The sequence below is a fragment of the Chrysemys picta genome, chromosome 18 (assembly GCF_011386835.1).
Source record: "Chrysemys picta bellii isolate R12L10 chromosome 18, ASM1138683v2, whole genome shotgun sequence".
In the NCBI taxonomy this organism is placed as follows: domain Eukaryota; kingdom Metazoa; phylum Chordata; order Testudines; family Emydidae; genus Chrysemys; species Chrysemys picta.
The window spans coordinates 20,941,978-20,960,086 of record NC_088808.1 but is presented as its reverse complement, the minus strand read 5'-3'; the positions used below and the strand labels follow the sequence as shown (position 1 = coordinate 20,960,086).

Here is an 18,109-nt window from a genome sequence, read left to right as displayed (position 1 = left end):
AATTGACTGGGCCATGGAGAAAAGTCCCCTCTCATCCTTAGAAGTTGCTTTTTCAAAATATGGTTAAGGCATTCTGGAAGGGCAATATGGTGCAGTTTGCATGGCTCCTGAAGTATCTATAATAGAGGATTTTAGCTTCCAGTACTGTCAAGTCTGGCATGTGTCACCACTAATGAAATGTTATAACAACAACAATTTTGGTTAAAACAGGCAGCCTATAGCACATGGAACATTTTCTGACAGAGTGCAATTAATTTACTTTGATTTCATTGGCGGGTGGCTAGCAATTCGCACTTGATGGGTCTGCTTCCACCTCTGCCTGGTCCACCTCCCACGATTTTCCACGACTTCATGCAAAAGATCAATGAAGGTGTATTCATTATTTTCGAGTAATGTATTATCACATGGGGAGGAGGTGTGACCAGATTTGTCTGAGGATGCTGGCGAGTGAAGACTGTCATTGCAGAATCCAGACTGCGAAGGTATATCTTTGTTATTCTTATTCTTTTTTACAGTCTCAGAGCCTCTGAATCCTTTCCCAGACACTGACATGCATGCATTTTCCATTTTGGCTATTTGATTAGGTCCTTTCTTAAGTGGAGATACTAATTTGTTTGCTGGTTTTGCTTCTCTCTTTAAGTTAGGTTTACTGCTGCTGTAATCATGAATTGCCTTTTGTTCCTTTACAGTATGTAGATGAAGATTATACTGATTTTGTTCATCTTTGAATTCTGTTTTTCTGACTGCTGCTGAGACACCAGGATCACTGGTGAGCATACAGAAACGTGCCTTGAAAAAATCCTCTGAATTTAAAGTGTTTTGGCTTTCGTCCCTTTTGCATTTTTCATATGGCCAAGTAAGAACTCTTCTCAAAGAACACAGCCTCATATTTACATTTCTACTCACAGCCTCTTTTTGTTCAGTGCCAGGTACACTAGGTGACTCTTCAGTTGTACTAGCAACACTTAAATACAACAGAGGTTCAGCGTTCTCCGTATTACCCCTTCCTTTAATTTCATCATTCCAACACACTTCTGAAATTCCATGGTCCTGCAATGACTGCTTTAATATTTCTGAACTATCCTTTTTCGGGATTTCTATGCATAGTTCAGTTGGTGACGTGTTTGCATTGTGACTACGCATAGCCTTTTTATTGCAATCTTTCAAGCTATTAAAATACCACAGTTCCATAACATTGTTGCAGTCTTCATTTTTCATGCAGGCTTGTTCATTTATTACCGTACAAGAGGTTTTGGGTTGTTCCTGGTTCCCATCAGTTGGTCTATGGTGTTGAGAACTACTGGGTTGAAACTCAGTTCTCAACAGAATTGGTGAGGCAGATTTTGCACGAGTTTTCTGCATTCTATTTTGTAGGGTTTTGTCAATTTTCACTGTTGTCTGTCCCTTTTCATCGGACAGTCCTCTGCTCCTCAGTCTCTCGGTCATCTTGTTAAGGTGGCCTGTTAGTTTGTCATGGCTATTTTCAACCGTAGCTTCTTTACCTGGCTGCACTTGCTTTTTACCTTGTTTCACCTTCCAGAGCAGGAGAAGCAGCAAAAGAAATGAAAACAACACTGCAAAAATAGTTCAAACAAATCATTTTAAAATTCACCAAAACTGAGGGGCAGTTACAATTTTCAAAGAAAATCAAATAAAAATTAGTGGAGAATTTGTGGAAAGGACAAAAAAATTCCTAAAGACAGAGCTGAATTGTATACTCAATTCATTCCCGATTGAGAAAGGATGGTATTGATATGGCTTATAAATGCACACACTGATTTAGTGGCAAAACTGAAAGAAAACTTACTGAGAATGTTTTTGTGTTTTATTGTACATCCATTTGTATTAATACAAATGGAACGGTTTCTCCAAAGCTAATAATCTAAAGCAAAGAAATATTATTTTTGTAAGTTTCCCCCACCAAAATTTGCATTTTTTAAACTTTATTTTAAACATAAAATTCTGCTTTTATGCATATCCTCTATTGAACCAATCTTCCAGGTGGTTATTTGCATGTTCTTTTTAACTTACACAATATATTAAATATTAAGTTGCACCTGCAGCAGGTTTCATTATAAAAACTTCCTCCAGCCTCTTTTTATTTGGAATAATAAATATGCTTTATTCATTATCTCTCTGGGTAATATGGCGAATGGCTTAGTATTACCCAAACTATCTGTTTCTGGAATATTACAGTTCTTACTTGATGAGTACCCTTATACTACATTAAGTATACTAGTAATGTATATATTACAGCATTAAGTACTGAAATACATTCAAAGTACATTTGAAAGTAATTATTTTTTATGAACAGGCAAGGAAATTAAAAAAAAAACCCTGTCATTATTTCTGCAATGGAATTGTGACTGTTTTCAGGGTTTGTCTTGCATATTAACATTCCATTGAACAAGGCAACCTTTCTTGAAAAGAGGTGCACAGAATGTGGGCGTAACCCCTTGCTGTAATTGGGGGGCAAGGATGCTTTCAAGAGCCTGTATTTGAAATTCATTTCACAGTATGAAATAAGATGCTGAAAATTGTATTGTAACACACCTAAACATAGAAGCATCGCTGGCAATCCAACTTTATAGAAGTCATTCTCAAGTGATGGTGATATGAGAATAGGCGGGCAGTTAAAGTCAGAGATGTTCCAAACTGGAATACCCTTCAGGGCTTGTGGGCTCTGACACACCACAGATGAAGCATCTTCCAACACAGAAGTATTCATCAGCTCTGTAAAAACAAATAGCGCATGACTAACCTGTGACTACTTAAGATCCCGGGCTCTCACCATTGCTTGCTAAAGTATCCACAGGGCTGCAGGTGCTTAGCACCTTTGAAAACCAGGCCACTTATTTAAGGGGCTAAATATGATTCAGGTACCTAACTTTATGCACTCAAGTTTTAACATTTTGGCCTCTGATTTTGATCTTAAGTATATCATAAGGAAATAATCCTTCACTGACAGAGGGGGATGGTACAGGCCACAAGTACTCCTAGTCTCTAAGGTGCCACAGGTACTCCTGTTCTTTTTGCTAGATCACCTAGTAAGTCTTTCCCATCTCGAATTTCTATGATACAACGCATTGTTTCTGTTGTTGTCCACTACACTATTTCCACCTGCATTAGACATGATTCAGCTGAACTATTAGAAGACTAGAGTGCTTGCTGATGAGGTCCATCCAAACATTTAAGAATTTTGTGCCTCAGCTGTTGGCCAAGAAGAACCAGTAATCAGAAGGTCTGGAATAGTGTATGAAATAACTGAAAGAAGGTAATATTTTAACTGTGTACAGTATTTTTGCAATTGATTCAACTTTCATTGAAAATGCATCTTCTGTTCCACACGCTGACCCAATATTATACTACCAGTTTCTCACAATCCCCCTTTTACATACTTCTGACACTATGCAAGAAATTACCATCACTATGCAATTCAGATCTCTCTCTCTCTCAATTTTGTTATGTTTTCATGGTATGATCTTGGATCATGGGACTATTCCTCCTACCCTTTAAAAATAAATCATTACTGTAGGGGACATGCTTAGAAATAGTACAATGCCCAACGGAATGTAACCCCAACTTTGATACTTAGTACTATAAATAATAATACAGTAAGGAAATAATTTACAGTAACAATTTAATGTGTATCAAATTATTATAAATACAGTGAAATCCTGAACACCCAAATCTCTACGAGCCAGACCTTACATTCTAAAGTACTTCTAACAAGTTTCACACTTGCATGAGCTATCTGGCTACAGACTCCCAGTTATCTGAATGTATTTGGAGTTGCCCAAGTGTTCTGGGCGATTGAAATTATGCTTTACATTACCTTGCAAAAAAAATCCAAAATCTTGAAGTTCACAGGAACAGTTCCATGGATTGTCTCCCAGTTTCATTATTGGAGACATCAGCCCACTGAACACATTTCTTGTTAAGGTAGAGAAGTTATTACCAGATAGATCAATAAAAGTTAGCTTAGACAAATTCTTCAAACTTCCACCCGCAATCATATGAATTCTGTTGCTAGCTAAATTAAGGGTTGTCAGGTTAGAGAAACTGGACAACATATGGGGGCCTATTTCCTGAATGACGTTCTGAGACATTGTAAGGTTTTCTAAGTGTCCTGGTTTGGAAAGCCAAGAAGCCATAACTGTAGTCAGATTATTTTGATATAAACTGAGTTTGGTGAGACTATGGAAAGCATAAAAGGCTCCAGGTTCAATTCTTGTGATGCCACTGTTTGCTAGAGCTAGACTGGTGACAGATTTCAAGTTTGGGCTGTTGAAGACACTTGAGTTGATAACCCCAATCTTCGTCACAACAAATAGAACAGATGTCAGGCCTTCTGGAAAATCTAGGGAACAAAACAGAAAAATGTGTTTGAATACCCAAGGACTAATACCAGTTAATATTTTCCCCCCTCTTCAAGATTTTAAATGAGGATGAGTGAAGAAACCCTAATTTGATCTCAACGTGTGATCCTAAAAGTGGTACATATTTGAAAAATTTAAATCCTTTTGATAAGAATAAAATATTTATTTTAGAACTATCTATAAATAAAGGGAAGGCTTTCACAGGACAAAAACTTCAGGAGTTGGAAAACGAAGGCTACATGTTCCTCTTACTCAACAATTATAGTAAAATATCAGCGATATCCATGTGATAAATTGCAAAACCATGTAATAAACTATATTTATCTTTCTCTGACCAACTCATCTGCCCTCTTGGCATTGATATATCCATTAGAAACTTATTCTAACATCCCAAACCTCTTAGCAGCTTCAGTCACTTTTTTATTTCCACTCCCACTAGCTAAACAAACAAAATTACACTGTAAAAAGCAACAGAGGGTCCTGTGGCACCTTTGAGACTAACAGAAGTACTGGGAGCATAAGGTTCTGAAGAAGTGAGGTTCTGACCCACGAAAGATTTATGCTCCCAGTACTTCTGTTAGTCTCAAAGGTGCCACAGGACCCTCTGTTGCTTTTTACAGATTCAGACTAACATGGCTACCCCTCTGATAAAATTACACTGGTTTGAGATTTAGGACTGGCAATGTTCAGTTCTGAACCAACAACCAGTTTAAAGTCTGATATTACCACACTGCAGAGATGTTGACAGAGGTTTAGACTGCTGGAAAGGGGAGTTTCCCAGCTTCTTCTAACAGGACACAATACTTGCTTCTAAACCTGGACCCTGAGATTAGTCTTTAAAAGTCAGGTCATTTTTATGTACAGAAAAATCATTCTGGATTATTTTTATTATTGTTTTAAATTTTTTATTTAATTGTTCTCTGAGTATTCTGCAGTTAGATGTTTAGTAACTAAGGCAACTGGCTTTACAAGGTGGAGAGGTAGAAGAGATAGTGCCAATGAAATCATGGAAAGATTCCAATTCACCTTAGTGGTCTTTGCATCAGGTCCTAAAATGTTTGTAAAATATTTTCCATAGAATGTGGCATATAGATAGCACAACAGTATGTATGCTACAAAGTTTGTCGGCACTAATTTCAAATGACCTGTGCTATGTATACCTAGTTCTCACACGCAAAAAATTACGTTATGTGCTTACATATTGTACTAACTTCTAATCACTGATTTGTTAACTGTGCACAAGTTATCTTTCCTCAAGTAGCAGTAACAAGTTCGAAAGCAAATTAAATAGAACATAAGGCAATCAGTGGGTTTCTTTTGAAATATTGTAAAGATATAATGGCATGAATTAATTCAGAAGTAAAATAACTCAAATATAGGCTAAAGGTGCAATACAGATTATTAACTTAAAAAAAATACTTTTATTCACTTTTTTTTCCTATTAAGTTTCTTGAACAAAAAATTCCATCCAGAACTATGCGCAATCATACTGTGACCAGACATTTATATATTAGGACCCAGGAGCATATCCCACCTCATCACTATTAAACTAATCAAATAAACTCAAGCTGATAAATAACATATCAACTTTTGAGTCCAGAACATAAATTAGGAGTGAAACACCTTCCTCTCCAAGAAATTTTAAGCAGTAAACATTGCAGCACAAGTATAAATTTTTGGAGTGACTTTCACCTTCTCAGTAATCAAGATACAAACCTCTAACTTACCGTTTGGAATGGAAGAGCAGAAATACTCCTTTTCTAGCACACACTGGAATCTTGAAGTCTTCATCAGTCCCCAAATCAAAATAAGCTCAAAAATCACTGCAAAGACACATATGCTTAAACAAAATGATGAAGGAAATATTTCAATTTTTTTAAAATTAAGACACACTTATATAACTGATTACCTACCTACATAATCCCCCAGGAAACTCAAGCTGATACTTTTGCTTTGTTTTAAAGTTTTTGCAGACTTAATGGATTAAGAAATTCAGCAGAACCTAGTTCAAAATTCTTTAAATACTTTTACCATAAAAAGGATGAAGACTTAAAATATCCTGGCTTATATTTAAGGCAAACTCCAAACCCTTTGCTTGTAGAACCAAACGTTTGGTTTCATAGAATAATACCAAGAAAGCTTTACAGTATTGAGTTCACTAGGCACTTCTTGCTGAGTTTGATTCCGAGTCCGCTATTCCAACATTTTACCAGGACGTATATCTAGTATGACAGCCCCTTATTTGAATGCTGCTTTAAGTTTATAGTGCAAAATTTTAAATGTAGGATGAGGAATTTACTTACATTTCATGATGTACAAATTCTTCCTTTCATTTAAAAAGGTCTGGTCAACTTTTGCTTGTTGGAACGCTAATAACTTTTGCCTGAGAGCTTGCATGTGATAAAAAAGCATAAGAATGCATGTGGTATTTTTCTGTCAAAAGACAAGCCAAGACCTGTTAGATTATCTTCATTTCTTACTTTCCCTCGGGTACCACAGTGGTGGGCTAAAAGTGCAGTCACATGGATGACCAGTAGTGTGTATCTGCATGGTATCTCCATGGTTCTGTCACACTGGCAATAATATTTAACCATTTCATGGTATAATATAGTAACCATGTCTATTCTTCTAATCCACTGAAGTTTTAAACAGCTCATTAGAAAGGTGTAGTATGAAAAGAACCCATTTGGCATCAGTTGGTTTGTTAACTATTATTCATTTTGAAGAAAAAAATCTTTGTATAGTTAACCAAAGTTCACTGTAGCTTGTGAACACAAGCAAACATTCGGAGGTAGATTTGCACCAAAAGCATAACATAAGGAAGAGCTTAACTCCTTTTGGGATTAACATAGAAGAGATGTAATTTTTATACCCCACAGCAGTACTCAACTACACAAATTAAGTCACTTCAAACAGTTCTCATGAAAAGTGTATAAAAATGTCCACTCATCAGAAGCAGAAAAAGCAACTTTAAATGAAAGTCTTTCAGGCTCTCTGTATATTATAAAGCAGCAAAAAAGGGCACAAGTCAATCTTCTAAAAACTCCTTTGCAGGTCACCTTCATATTAGTTTTACGCATCTAATGACAAGGTCTTGATGTTAATAGACAAAACATTTCAGCTTTTTTTTTTTAATTTGTGTCCCTCCTTTTGTCTTGTAATTTACCTATTCATTGCCTTCTTAACCGTACAATGCAGATACAGTACCTTCATACAGCAATTTCATCTTCAACCAGACCATAAACCTATTTATGTTTCACAAGACTGCTGAAGTATGTATTAAAAATTAAGTTATCTTAAATTGTTGAAGGCTGTTGAACTGGATGATTGGCTGGCAGTTCAGCATGCAGCCATGGGGTGATGGTATCGGAAAAATCAGATATGAAACTGAGATGCAGAGATGTGTGCTTGGTCCTATGGCAAGGAAGTACCATGGATGCTATATTCTCAGGGTAGTAGTTAGGGGTGAAGGGTGGTGCGTTTTTTTTTGTATTAAACATCTTTTGGGTACTGGCCATAGATTATTAGAGTTTCAAAATGGCTACTTAGATGGAGAGGGAAAGCTGGGATTATGAAGCTGAAACCCACTGCAAATGGGAATGAATGGATAATTTAAATCCCAGGAAGTTATTCAGAGCATTCTTGGATTACTGTATTTCCAGAATCATCGTCCCTGGAAGGCAAGAGCTCCCAAAAGATCTGAGGAACAGACACTCTGAGTTACATGATGTCAATGTTAAAAAAAAATTATTCTGAACTTCCAGCTTGTACACTTCATCACTCTGCTGTCTAATGTGTCATTAGACTATATTGTATGCTAAATTTCTCAAAATTATACACCAATATTTTCACTGCTGCAGTTATTCTGCAGTAAACTCTTATTGTACCAGAAATGCATTATGGAAATGGGATAACCATAAAACATCAACTACAAATGTGACAGTATATGCAAATACATAATGCACCAATGTTAAAGTTTGAAAAAGAAATCAAGGCATGAAAAAATTAACACTTTAAAGATGTACATTCCTATTGTTTACAAAACTGCAAGACTAAGTATGTATTTTCAAAGAATTATTTCAACCTGTACTGCATTATATTAACCAAAAATACAAGTGGGCTGTAGTTTTAAGTTATTTTATAGTACCTACTCTCTTCTTCACCCAACCCAGGCCCAATGCAAATTGACAAGTATGGATATTAAACTGAAAGTCGGAAATCCAATTAGAAGCTATTTAAAATTATTTTAGGGACAAGACTGAAGCTTAAATCTTTTCAAATAGGTGACCACTTTTGTCATTTGAACAATGCAGTTTTCCGTGTTTTATCAGTGTATAGTGCATATTTTAGTGAGTCTAAGGGTCCATACTTTTATCAGCACATTTAACCTATGTAAATATAGGTCTGGGAGGAACCTTCAGGACAGTGGCTGCATCACAGAGATGCAGAAACAAACAAAAACAAAACAAGTCTAGACCATTGCATCTCCAAGCTTTCCTGGCTCAATGCAAATGTGAGAAAGTAGGAAAGGTGCAACCTAAACTTAGAAGACACTTACAAAACAGGCATTGAACATTGTCCTATTTTAGGTGTTAGCTTCTTTTAAAATTTGGTGAAAAATAGATTGTTTTTTTGGAGACAGCTATTGCATGCTTTACCACTCCTGGGGGGCGGGGGGGGGGGGGAAGAGTACTTAAACTGAAAGCATCATAACTAAGTTTATGGCTCTGAAGTTACTCCCACTAATGTCAGTGGCAAACTCCTATGGACAAAGGGGCACAAACTCTTAATGAAAGTCTCAGTCTCACTGAGAATAATAGGAGACGACAGCCATTCTGAAGGAGGGCAGTTCTTCACGGAATTCTCTGAAGATTATTTTTCCATCTCTGCTGAAGAAGAAACTTTGAGGTATGAACAAGAATGGGGAAAATTGTCATTAAACCTAAAAAGAATTTCTTCAATGAACAGGAGTTTGCGTTATTCTGTTAAGATAATGAGGAACAAAAAGGTGGGACAATGAATGCTAAATTTCTGAAAGAACCCATTTTAAAATTAATTTTAACTCCTAAACTAATGGATTTACTGGGAGGAGAGAGATATGCTTTACACAAAATAGAGGGTGAATTCAACCTTACCCAAGGAGCCATAACTGGTGCCTCAAAATAATCTCACAGATTAACACTGATACCCAGTTTGGGAAAATGTTAGTGCTTTTGAAATTCTGTACGATGCTAAAAGAAACTAAATGACTTGGGGAAGCAACAAGGTCCAGTAGACAGGGGACAAGACTCAGACAGGAGACCTGGGATTTCATTTCTAGCTTTGTCACTGACTCACTGTGTAACGTCTGTGTCTTAGTTTTTCTATATGTAAACTGTGATAAAATACTTAAACTAATTTACAAAGTGCTTTGAATGAAACATACGAGTATGAATTTTTTTAAAAAACTGTTCTATGCTTTGCTGGAAGCCCCTATATGATTTTGGCCAAATGTTATTGTTTAGAAAAAGGTCAAGAGGATGATACTATGCCAATAACTATAGCAACTTCTGCTTTATAAGAATCTTCATCTATATGTAAACATAGAATAGCACATCTTTAAAGCTTCTGATTAGTTCTTTGACAGGATGTTGCAACAAAACGTACACATGAAATAAAAAAGGAAATCAGTTAATGCTTTTTATTAAATTTCAGTGCTTCATAAAATAAATATGGTATATAATATCAAACAGTGAGAAATAAAGCACAAGCATGAAAAGCATGGTAACAGAAAAATTACACTCATAATAGTGTTTAATACTTAGCACTTTAGAAATCATAAAGCCTTTAGTTATTTACACGCAACCAGCTATCTAACAAAATTTACAAAGTTGCAGCAGCCTATTTAAAAAGTATTGGTGGGGGAGAATTGAGAAGACTGCAATGGAAGAGCTTCACTTTGCTCTAACTAGCATTTTATCACGTACCTTATTTTCCCCCTTATGTACACGACTCAGTTTATAACTCCCATTATTTGTAAAGTTTATTTAATAATTACACTGTATTGTATTTTAGAGCTTCAGTTTTGTATCTAGGATTCAAATAGTGCCCTCTGCACTAAAAGACATATATTCAAGTAACACCTCGAATAAAAGTAAACATGTGCAAACCAAAGTTATAAACCTACAAAATCCTCAGGTAGTAGTGTCAAAGTATGATGTAGTAGGAACATGCTAATGGATAAGTTATGTTGTAGCTACAGCACTCTAGTTGCTTTAAAGCATGGATATAAAAGGGAAATGAGAGATTTAACAAATAAAACTGCAAATATGCCCTGTTGCCCCCAAAACAAAAATTTGATCTGCTGAACACCACAAAGATTTTTAAGGTCATAACTCAAGATTTAATATTTCAACATGAAAAGAAATCAAAGCCATTTGACTTATTTGGGCTTTTGAAACAAATGCAAATTTCTGTTCAAAAATTGCTTTTAAATGAGAAAACAAACCAATATATATTAATATATCACCCCAAATTAAAAAAATGTACACACTCTTCATTTTAGAGCATGCTGCTCATTCAGAATAAAGACAGGACAAAGAAAGTAGAATTACATTTCATGACATAATAAAAACATTAAAATTTGTGATCTTTAAGTGCACCATCATACAGGAGTAACGTGCTCAGTGGAAATGTTCTACATCTACCAGAATCTGTCTTTATTAAAGCAAACAAATCTTTAGGACACTACCTGAAACTGAAATAATGATAACTGTGCTCCATTCAGCTTGCCTCAAGTTTCAGTCAGGCATATTCCAGCTATTAGCACCTGTATGCTTCTTCATGATTGTGTTCCAGAAATAGTCATCTTTAAATTTGCAAACGTTATTTTTTAAAAAGACAGACTTTGCAATCTTTCAGTGCTTCTAGTGAACGTAAACTTTGTTCTGAGCAGCATGGGCTGGGGCTTTTTCAGAAATCGGAGCACTGAACTGAACGTTGGCAGGAGATACAGTACAACAATCTGATCTATTATACAGTTCCTCAAAAAAAAAAATTCTCACAGGATGATTTTCCCTAAAGAACATTAAAAAACAAAAAACCCAAAAAACTCACCCCCGCCCAAGATCTGTTCGAAGTTCAGAGCTTGCCAACTTTAAGAGTGATGGGGAAAAAAGAGGAAATGAGGTGGAGAGAAAAACAAACTAAATTATTTCCAATTTGTACCGACAAAGAGCTTCAAGTAAAAGGAAATCCACTGATTAAAGATCTTGCTACATGCAGTCTCTCATTTGAAAGCCTCAGTAGTTAGCATTGGGCGTAACAGCAGATTTATCATTCATAAAAAACACTGGCATTGTTCCTTCATTCTTATTTACTTGCATCCATGTTTTTTGTTTAGAAGCCTCTTAAAAATATTTACGGTTCTGCACATTTCATACCCAACTGGAGGAAAATGATAACCGTTTCTTCTTTCAAAGTAATCCCATTCAGCAATCTTCTCCCCAAAAATTCAGTGTCATTTACGAGTCTGAGTCTTCTTTGGCACTGCAGGTCGCTTGGCTTGCCACAAATAGTTATGAATAGTAAGAGCATCCACGCTGACAGACATGGTTTTGGCTGGAATTACGTTAAACTGTTTTCTGTCTGAGCTATATTTATAAAGTTTGTCAATCATTTTCTTGTTGATGCTCTTTGGCCCTGTTCCAGTCAGCTTGTAGATTTCTTCAGTGTCAGGGTAGTAGCAGTAAAGTGCTCTAAACTGGCAGCCAGCATCACGGAACAAAATAATGTAGTGGTTGGCATCACATTTCTCTAGTTCCTATATTTTAAAAAAGAAAAATGCTTAGGACTGTTCATAAAGAAGACTATCAAACAAGACTGAGTACTCAGTAAATTAAAGGTATGAAGACTAAAAGTTGCTTAATTTGGAATTCTTGAAAAGTTAAACATTTAAAATAGTGTTTTCTGCTGTTTTCCCCCCCATGACCTCTGACACTGGAAGTTGGGTTTTCCAGATATAACACTAATACAGAGCACAGGAGATGCTGAACTGCCACGTAACAATATAATGTAATATTGGAGACAAGGAGAACTCAAGACACCGAAAGAACTCAACTATTAAAAGAGGAATCTCCAAGCTAAAAACAATGGGATGCAAAAACCTCATCAGATTGGGGACAGGACAACACTCTTTCTTGTCAACAATTTTCACTATGCTTCTGTTTATTTTATTTTTAAATTTGACAACATTAAGTTTAGAATAAACTTCTGTGTAATAAGAATTTTTTTCAGAAGGGGAGGACAAAAGGGAAAAAACAGTACCATTCAATATACAAATAGTGATCTAATTAACTGAATTTCTTCTGTATTTGACATTAACAGCATAGAAACCATACACTGCAATGATTAGTATATTGCTTAAGATACAGTGATTGGATACAATAATTACATTAGGCTACAGGGATAAAAACTTGACATTCTCTTGCGATATGAGCACCTCCTGGTGACTAACCCATAGAGGAGCATGAAGCTTTTACCTTGGAGAATGCGGTTGCCAGTTTAATATGGAAAGAGAACATAAAAAGTGATTTTTTTTAATAATAATAATAAAAATAAAAAAAGAAGGCTCCTTAGGAGCACATCTAGACCAATCATTTTCCATCACAAGAGCCACAGGCCCCATACAAACAGAGCAATTACAGATTATCTATGTGAACACAGGTGTTTAAATACCTGAGCATACCCTATAGAAGCTAGTTTAGGATTATTTTTAGTTGTACTGGATACTTCAGGGAACTGGACAAGCAACTCCTGTGAAAGCCGTGTCAGCCAAAGAAAGTGATGATGCAAACCAAAACAGAAACACTGAAGAAATTAAAGATCTCAGAATATAGTCTGAATTATTTTACTGTAAAGAGACTTGGAGGAAGAGTAATAATTCAGAAAACACTGGTTTGTTTCCTGTTCTTGCACTGTCTCCATTATAATATCTTGCTTTGCAATTCAATATCACAGGAAGAATTTCACAGTATAAGGGTGCATACATTTTTCTTTTGAATGAATATGTGGGTTTTTCTTTAACCCCTTTAAATTAGTCTGGCTCTAAATTGGGGGGTAGTATTTAAACACTAAAGTTCATTTTTCTTCCTTTAAAATCTTCTTCTGCCTAACTTTGCATCTCTGACCATCTCCAAGGAAATGAATATGTTTTACTCACAACACACGTGTTGCCAATGGAAGCATCCACATTTTAACAAATAAAACTGAACTTAATTTTCAACTTTTCTAATAGTTTAAATAGGAGCATGCAGAAAATTCTTCCAAATGCAGATTTGGGGAAGGGAGGAAGGAAGGAAAAACATCAGTCTGCTGTGTATTTAAAACAACATGCTTGACTTCATAGGCATGTTATGGGAAGAGCATTCAAGATAACATGCTATTAACAAAATTATGAAATAAGCATTACAGGTGATCGTTTACTGCAGGTGCATTCAAAAGACTGCAGTTTTAATAAATAACTACTTGCCTCTAATATTGAATTCTTATGTGGTTCATTCACTTTTCCAGCAAGACAGCAATGGGATATAGCGTTGTGAATAATTGGTTTGTTTGACTTGCTGCTGGGTTCTTTAAATAATTTTGGACCTAAGAAAGATACGAAACAAGTTATTAACTAAATATTATAACTAGGTAAATTTAATAACAGTTCTTAAATTTTAATTCTATTAAATAAATATGTAAAGCTAAGAGCCGCAGTTTCAAATTGATGGGAACAATGGCTTACATTTTTATGATGCAAAATATCACTTCATTAAGGAAGCATCAGGGATTTTAAAAAAAATCTAAGTGAAAAGTGACTTTAAATAAAAGTTTGTTCTGTATGTACTGAAGGGCTCAACACAGTCATGCATGGATTCTCTTTCCATTGCATAAATTTTCATTCCTACATATGTACCTGAATCTGTACTAGAAGCTGGCAAAGTTCTAGTGGGAATTTTAGGCTCGTGGGGAACCCCCTCTTTCCAAGCAACCATTTTCTACTTTAAATCCTTTTCCCATTCCCTCAGCAACTACATCAGGCAACTAACATTCTGGCTCAGCAGCTAACAACTAGGAAGCTCACAAGTAGCCATCAAGACTATAAGCATTGTGTTTATGGAACAAATTAGCAAAAAATTTCTCCCAAACTTATCACAACAATGTTGACTTTACCTACCTATTGCAGCAACTCCAAATATTGAAGGATTTTGCACTGATTATAGCAAAAAGTAATACATTTAAAATTAAACACATCTGAAGCATTTTCTATATCTAATATTCACTATTTAAATTAGATCACTGGCAGTGTTGAAACTTTCAAGCATTCTGACACACCTGAGCTTCCAAAAACAGGAACTCATCACACCATAACATTTATTTGTTTGGCATTATTTAATACTTGTTAGTTAGAAATGATTACCCTAAAATGGAAGCATTTACCTGTGTACTCTGCCACTGAAGCAATTGAAGATGCTGTTGACGCATTTTCCCAATCTCTCTCTGTGTTTCTGCTTGGATTCCTACTCAATATTGGTAAGGATTCCATTGACTCTACTCTGTTGGAGCAAAGCAGGGATCACCAGTTTGAGTTTTTTGTTAAATAAATTATTTCACATTCACCAGACATTTTCTCTTAATGAGAAAAGCAATTCTTCTCCAGCATAACTGTCCCTCCCAAAAGACAGCCAGTTTCTATCATCCCTATTTTTAAAAGATGAATACAAGGTAATGTGTATTATAGATCCAAATAGAACAGATGAAGAACCCCATCCATATGCCATTTTATGCCTATTAATAACTTAATTTATTTTATAAAGAATTGTTCATTATATCGTCAACATTTAATCACAGTCCTATTTCATAATATAAGATTTATTTTTAATTGTCTTTACCGTTGGGAAGGAGTGCCACCAGAGTGTATGCTTTCAGGTTCAGTAGTTGCTGCTGAGGCCAAAGACAGGCTGGAACCAGACTGAGCACTACTTAGATTATCAGCTATAGGAAAGAAAGACGGCATGAAATATGATTTTGCTAAAACAGATTGCAGACTCAAGTGGGAATGAAAAATACTTACGTGTGGAAGAACACTTTGTTCCTGAATCACTGTATGATTCTTCTCGATGGACAGATTTGGGCCTAGGTTTCTTGGGTTTTGATTTGGGTTTTCCAAGTCCTTGCTCTTCCAAAATTTGCTGCTGTTTTTTCCTCAAGTATTCTTGTTTGATGAGTTCTCTTCGGGCCTTCTCTTCCTCTTTACGTATTCGGTCCTCTTCAGCTTTGCGACTGAAAAGCAAACATGGTTTTCAGAATCTAGTAACTTCCCATTTTCTCGAGGAAAAGGATAGGTTGTAAAATTATTCCTTTCCATACTACAGTGTAAATGTTACATTTACCGGGCTTCGTCTCTTTTTTGTTCAACTTCTGCCTCAAGCTGCTGTTTTCGGATCCGAGCCTCTTCAGCTTTCCGCTGCTGTTTTAAAAGGAATGCTGCGCGCTTTTTTGCTAGTTCATCTTCTGCTTTCTGTTCATCCTGCAGAATTGAAATTCCACATAAGATACAGAGCTTTGGAGGTAGGAGAAGAGAGATTAAACTGGACATCAACAAATACTTGAGGCCAAAGTGAAAACTTCAAAAAGCTCATTTCTATTCTTCACAACATAAGTAGTTAAGGAGTTGTGCACTACATAAGTAGTTTTCAACATTTTTGCTCAATAAGAAAAACTCGTGAAAATACACATCTAGTGTTCATGCAGATCCAAGGGGAAGCATCAGCCTCAATCATAGTCCTCTATAATTTCATCATCAAACAAACATAATGCAGGAACATATCAAACTGCAAACTACACTGTGCAGTGTAATTCTCACACTGGCCAGCATATCCTGTATCAGTAATTCTATTCTACAAATGTATTTACTGGAGTGAATTACTACCAAACTATATACCAAGGCAAAGGTCAAATTCACTGAAGTGTAAACAGCTTCTCTTTCAAACTAATTTAACTAGAATTTAAAAGACTTTGTGAAGTTGCCATGCTTGTGATACTCACTATAATTAATACTATACAGAAACGCAAGCACGCACAATATCCTAGTAGCTTCTTTAAATTTGAACAGCTGCAAAGAATATTAAATTTGAAAAATATGTAGTGCTTCTATAAATATCATAGCATTAATATACTTCAGCTCTAACAACTTCCCCTTACACATTCTAGAGCCAGTGATGAAACAAAGATGGCCTGTTAGTACACCTCTACCCCGATATAATGTGACCCGATATAACACGAATTCGGATATAAACGCGGTAAAGCAGTGCTCCAGGTGGGCGGGGCTGCGCACTCCAGAGGATCAAAGCAAGTTCGATATAACGCGGTTTCATCTATAACTCGGTAAGATTTTTTGGCTCCTGAGGACAGTGTTATAACGAGGTAGAGCTGTACATTACTTAGATTTAATATCCTTGAAGCAAAAACCATCTTTTTGTTATATGTTTGTACGGTGCCTTACACAACGGGCCCCTGGCCCAGGACCTAGGCTCCTATGCAGTACCACAATACAGATAATTAGAGCTGGCTGGAAAACAGTAATTCCTTTTAGCATAGGATTTCAAGCTATGGTTTTGCAACGATCTGGAGAAAAACCTGGAAATTTCTAAATTCTCCATGTAACAAAATTACCATTCTCTGCATACCTCTACTGAGTGTTGGGGACCCTGGCAGCCCCAACTCTGAGGCAGCCCATGTGGTGGGATGCCCTAAAGTCATGGAAGCCCTGGGAGCTTAGGCAGCTGCTGAGCCAGGAGAATAGAATTTAAGGCTGCCAGGGAGCTGGGAGCCTGAAAATCCAGCCGGGCTGCTGACGTGTTGGGCAGGTAAGCTAACAGGAAACCAGGCAGGTTTTGAAACCTGGCTTGGAGGTACGGTTCTGTCAAAATTTTGTCAAAACTGACATGGTCCTGCCAAATGCTTTAATTTTGATGAATAGGCTAATTCTGATCAAAAATGCTTTGCTGAAATTTTTACGGCCAGTTATGCAAATAATTCTATACCCTGTCCAGCTCAACAGATGAGCAGCAGAGAAACTATTTCAATACACAAAAGACAGAATTTATGTTTTCAAAAAGGCACACATTTGAAAAAAAAAAAAAAAAAGCCTCCATAAAATGTAGGATGGAAGAGACCAATAAAGAAAAAAGTTTTCTTAATATCAGCCAGTGGATGGAGGAAAGAAACCTTCCATCTCCTTCCAGCAGCCTGGGCAAGGAAGAAAGCAAGAAAAAAGATGTAGAGCTCCCTCTCCTCCTCAACTCACTGGAAATAGGAGGTAGATACAAGAAGTTTGTCAGATGATATCAAAATTCTCATTTTCCAGCAGCTGGACATATGTCACACAAATTTTTCACCAATGCATGCGTTTATATCTACCAGGAACTACCAACCACCACATCCATCTTTTGTATGTTTGCAACTTCCTGGTGTCGGGTAAACATTTCAAGCTACAGTTATCTCAGAACACCAAATAGAGAGTCAAACAATTCAAAAATTGCAGATGAAGTATTTCTGCAACCTTGAAGATGCTTCTTAGAATTCACAGGATGCAAGACAAAATGGTGGTGACAGATTAGTCTTAAATCATCTTATGGGGAACCCAATTATTTGTTTGACAGGATGTTTAAATTAACAAAAACAGTTATTTTTAATTATTCATCTCA

The 18,109-nt window shown here is 36.2% G+C and overlaps 2 protein-coding genes across 6 annotated transcripts in view; both read right to left on the bottom strand.

Annotated features, from left to right (window-relative positions):
• Nucleotides 1-106: 106 nt before the first annotated feature.
• Nucleotides 107-6,934, bottom strand: LOC101934528 (uncharacterized). Of its 2 annotated transcripts, none has more exons than XM_005299472.4 (5): nucleotides 6,683-6,934; nucleotides 6,107-6,202; nucleotides 3,836-4,360; nucleotides 2,554-2,733; nucleotides 107-1,574 (listed from the first exon to the last, which is right to left on the bottom strand). In XM_005299472.4, the coding sequence occupies exons 1-5, from the start codon at nucleotides 6,789-6,791 to the stop codon at nucleotides 256-258; spliced, it is 2,229 nt and encodes a 742-aa protein (XP_005299529.3). In that variant the 5' UTR covers nucleotides 6,792-6,934; the 3' UTR covers nucleotides 107-255. The 2 variants fall into 2 exon arrangements, with proteins under 2 accessions (XP_005299529.3, XP_042710314.2); XM_042854380.2 differs by lacking the exon at nucleotides 6,683-6,934 and adding an exon at nucleotides 6,293-6,432.
• A 3,111-nt stretch (nucleotides 6,935-10,045) lies between these two features.
• The window catches only part of CAMSAP1 (calmodulin regulated spectrin associated protein 1), a 44,076-nt gene continuing 36,012 nt past the window's right edge, over nucleotides 10,046-18,109 (bottom strand). For all 4 annotated transcript variants that reach the window (XM_024106287.3, XM_065572201.1, XM_065572198.1 and 1 more), the window contains 6 exons: nucleotides 15,794-15,930; nucleotides 15,475-15,683; nucleotides 15,293-15,395; nucleotides 14,841-14,956; nucleotides 13,888-14,006; nucleotides 10,046-12,180 (listed from right to left, as the gene is read on the bottom strand). In XM_024106287.3, the coding sequence (XP_023962055.2) occupies nucleotides 11,878-12,180; nucleotides 13,888-14,006; nucleotides 14,841-14,956; nucleotides 15,293-15,395; nucleotides 15,475-15,683; nucleotides 15,794-15,930 (987 nt within the window). In that variant the 3' untranslated portion in view covers nucleotides 10,046-11,877. The remainder of the gene's footprint in view (nucleotides 12,181-13,887; nucleotides 14,007-14,840; nucleotides 14,957-15,292; nucleotides 15,396-15,474; nucleotides 15,684-15,793; nucleotides 15,931-18,109) is intronic.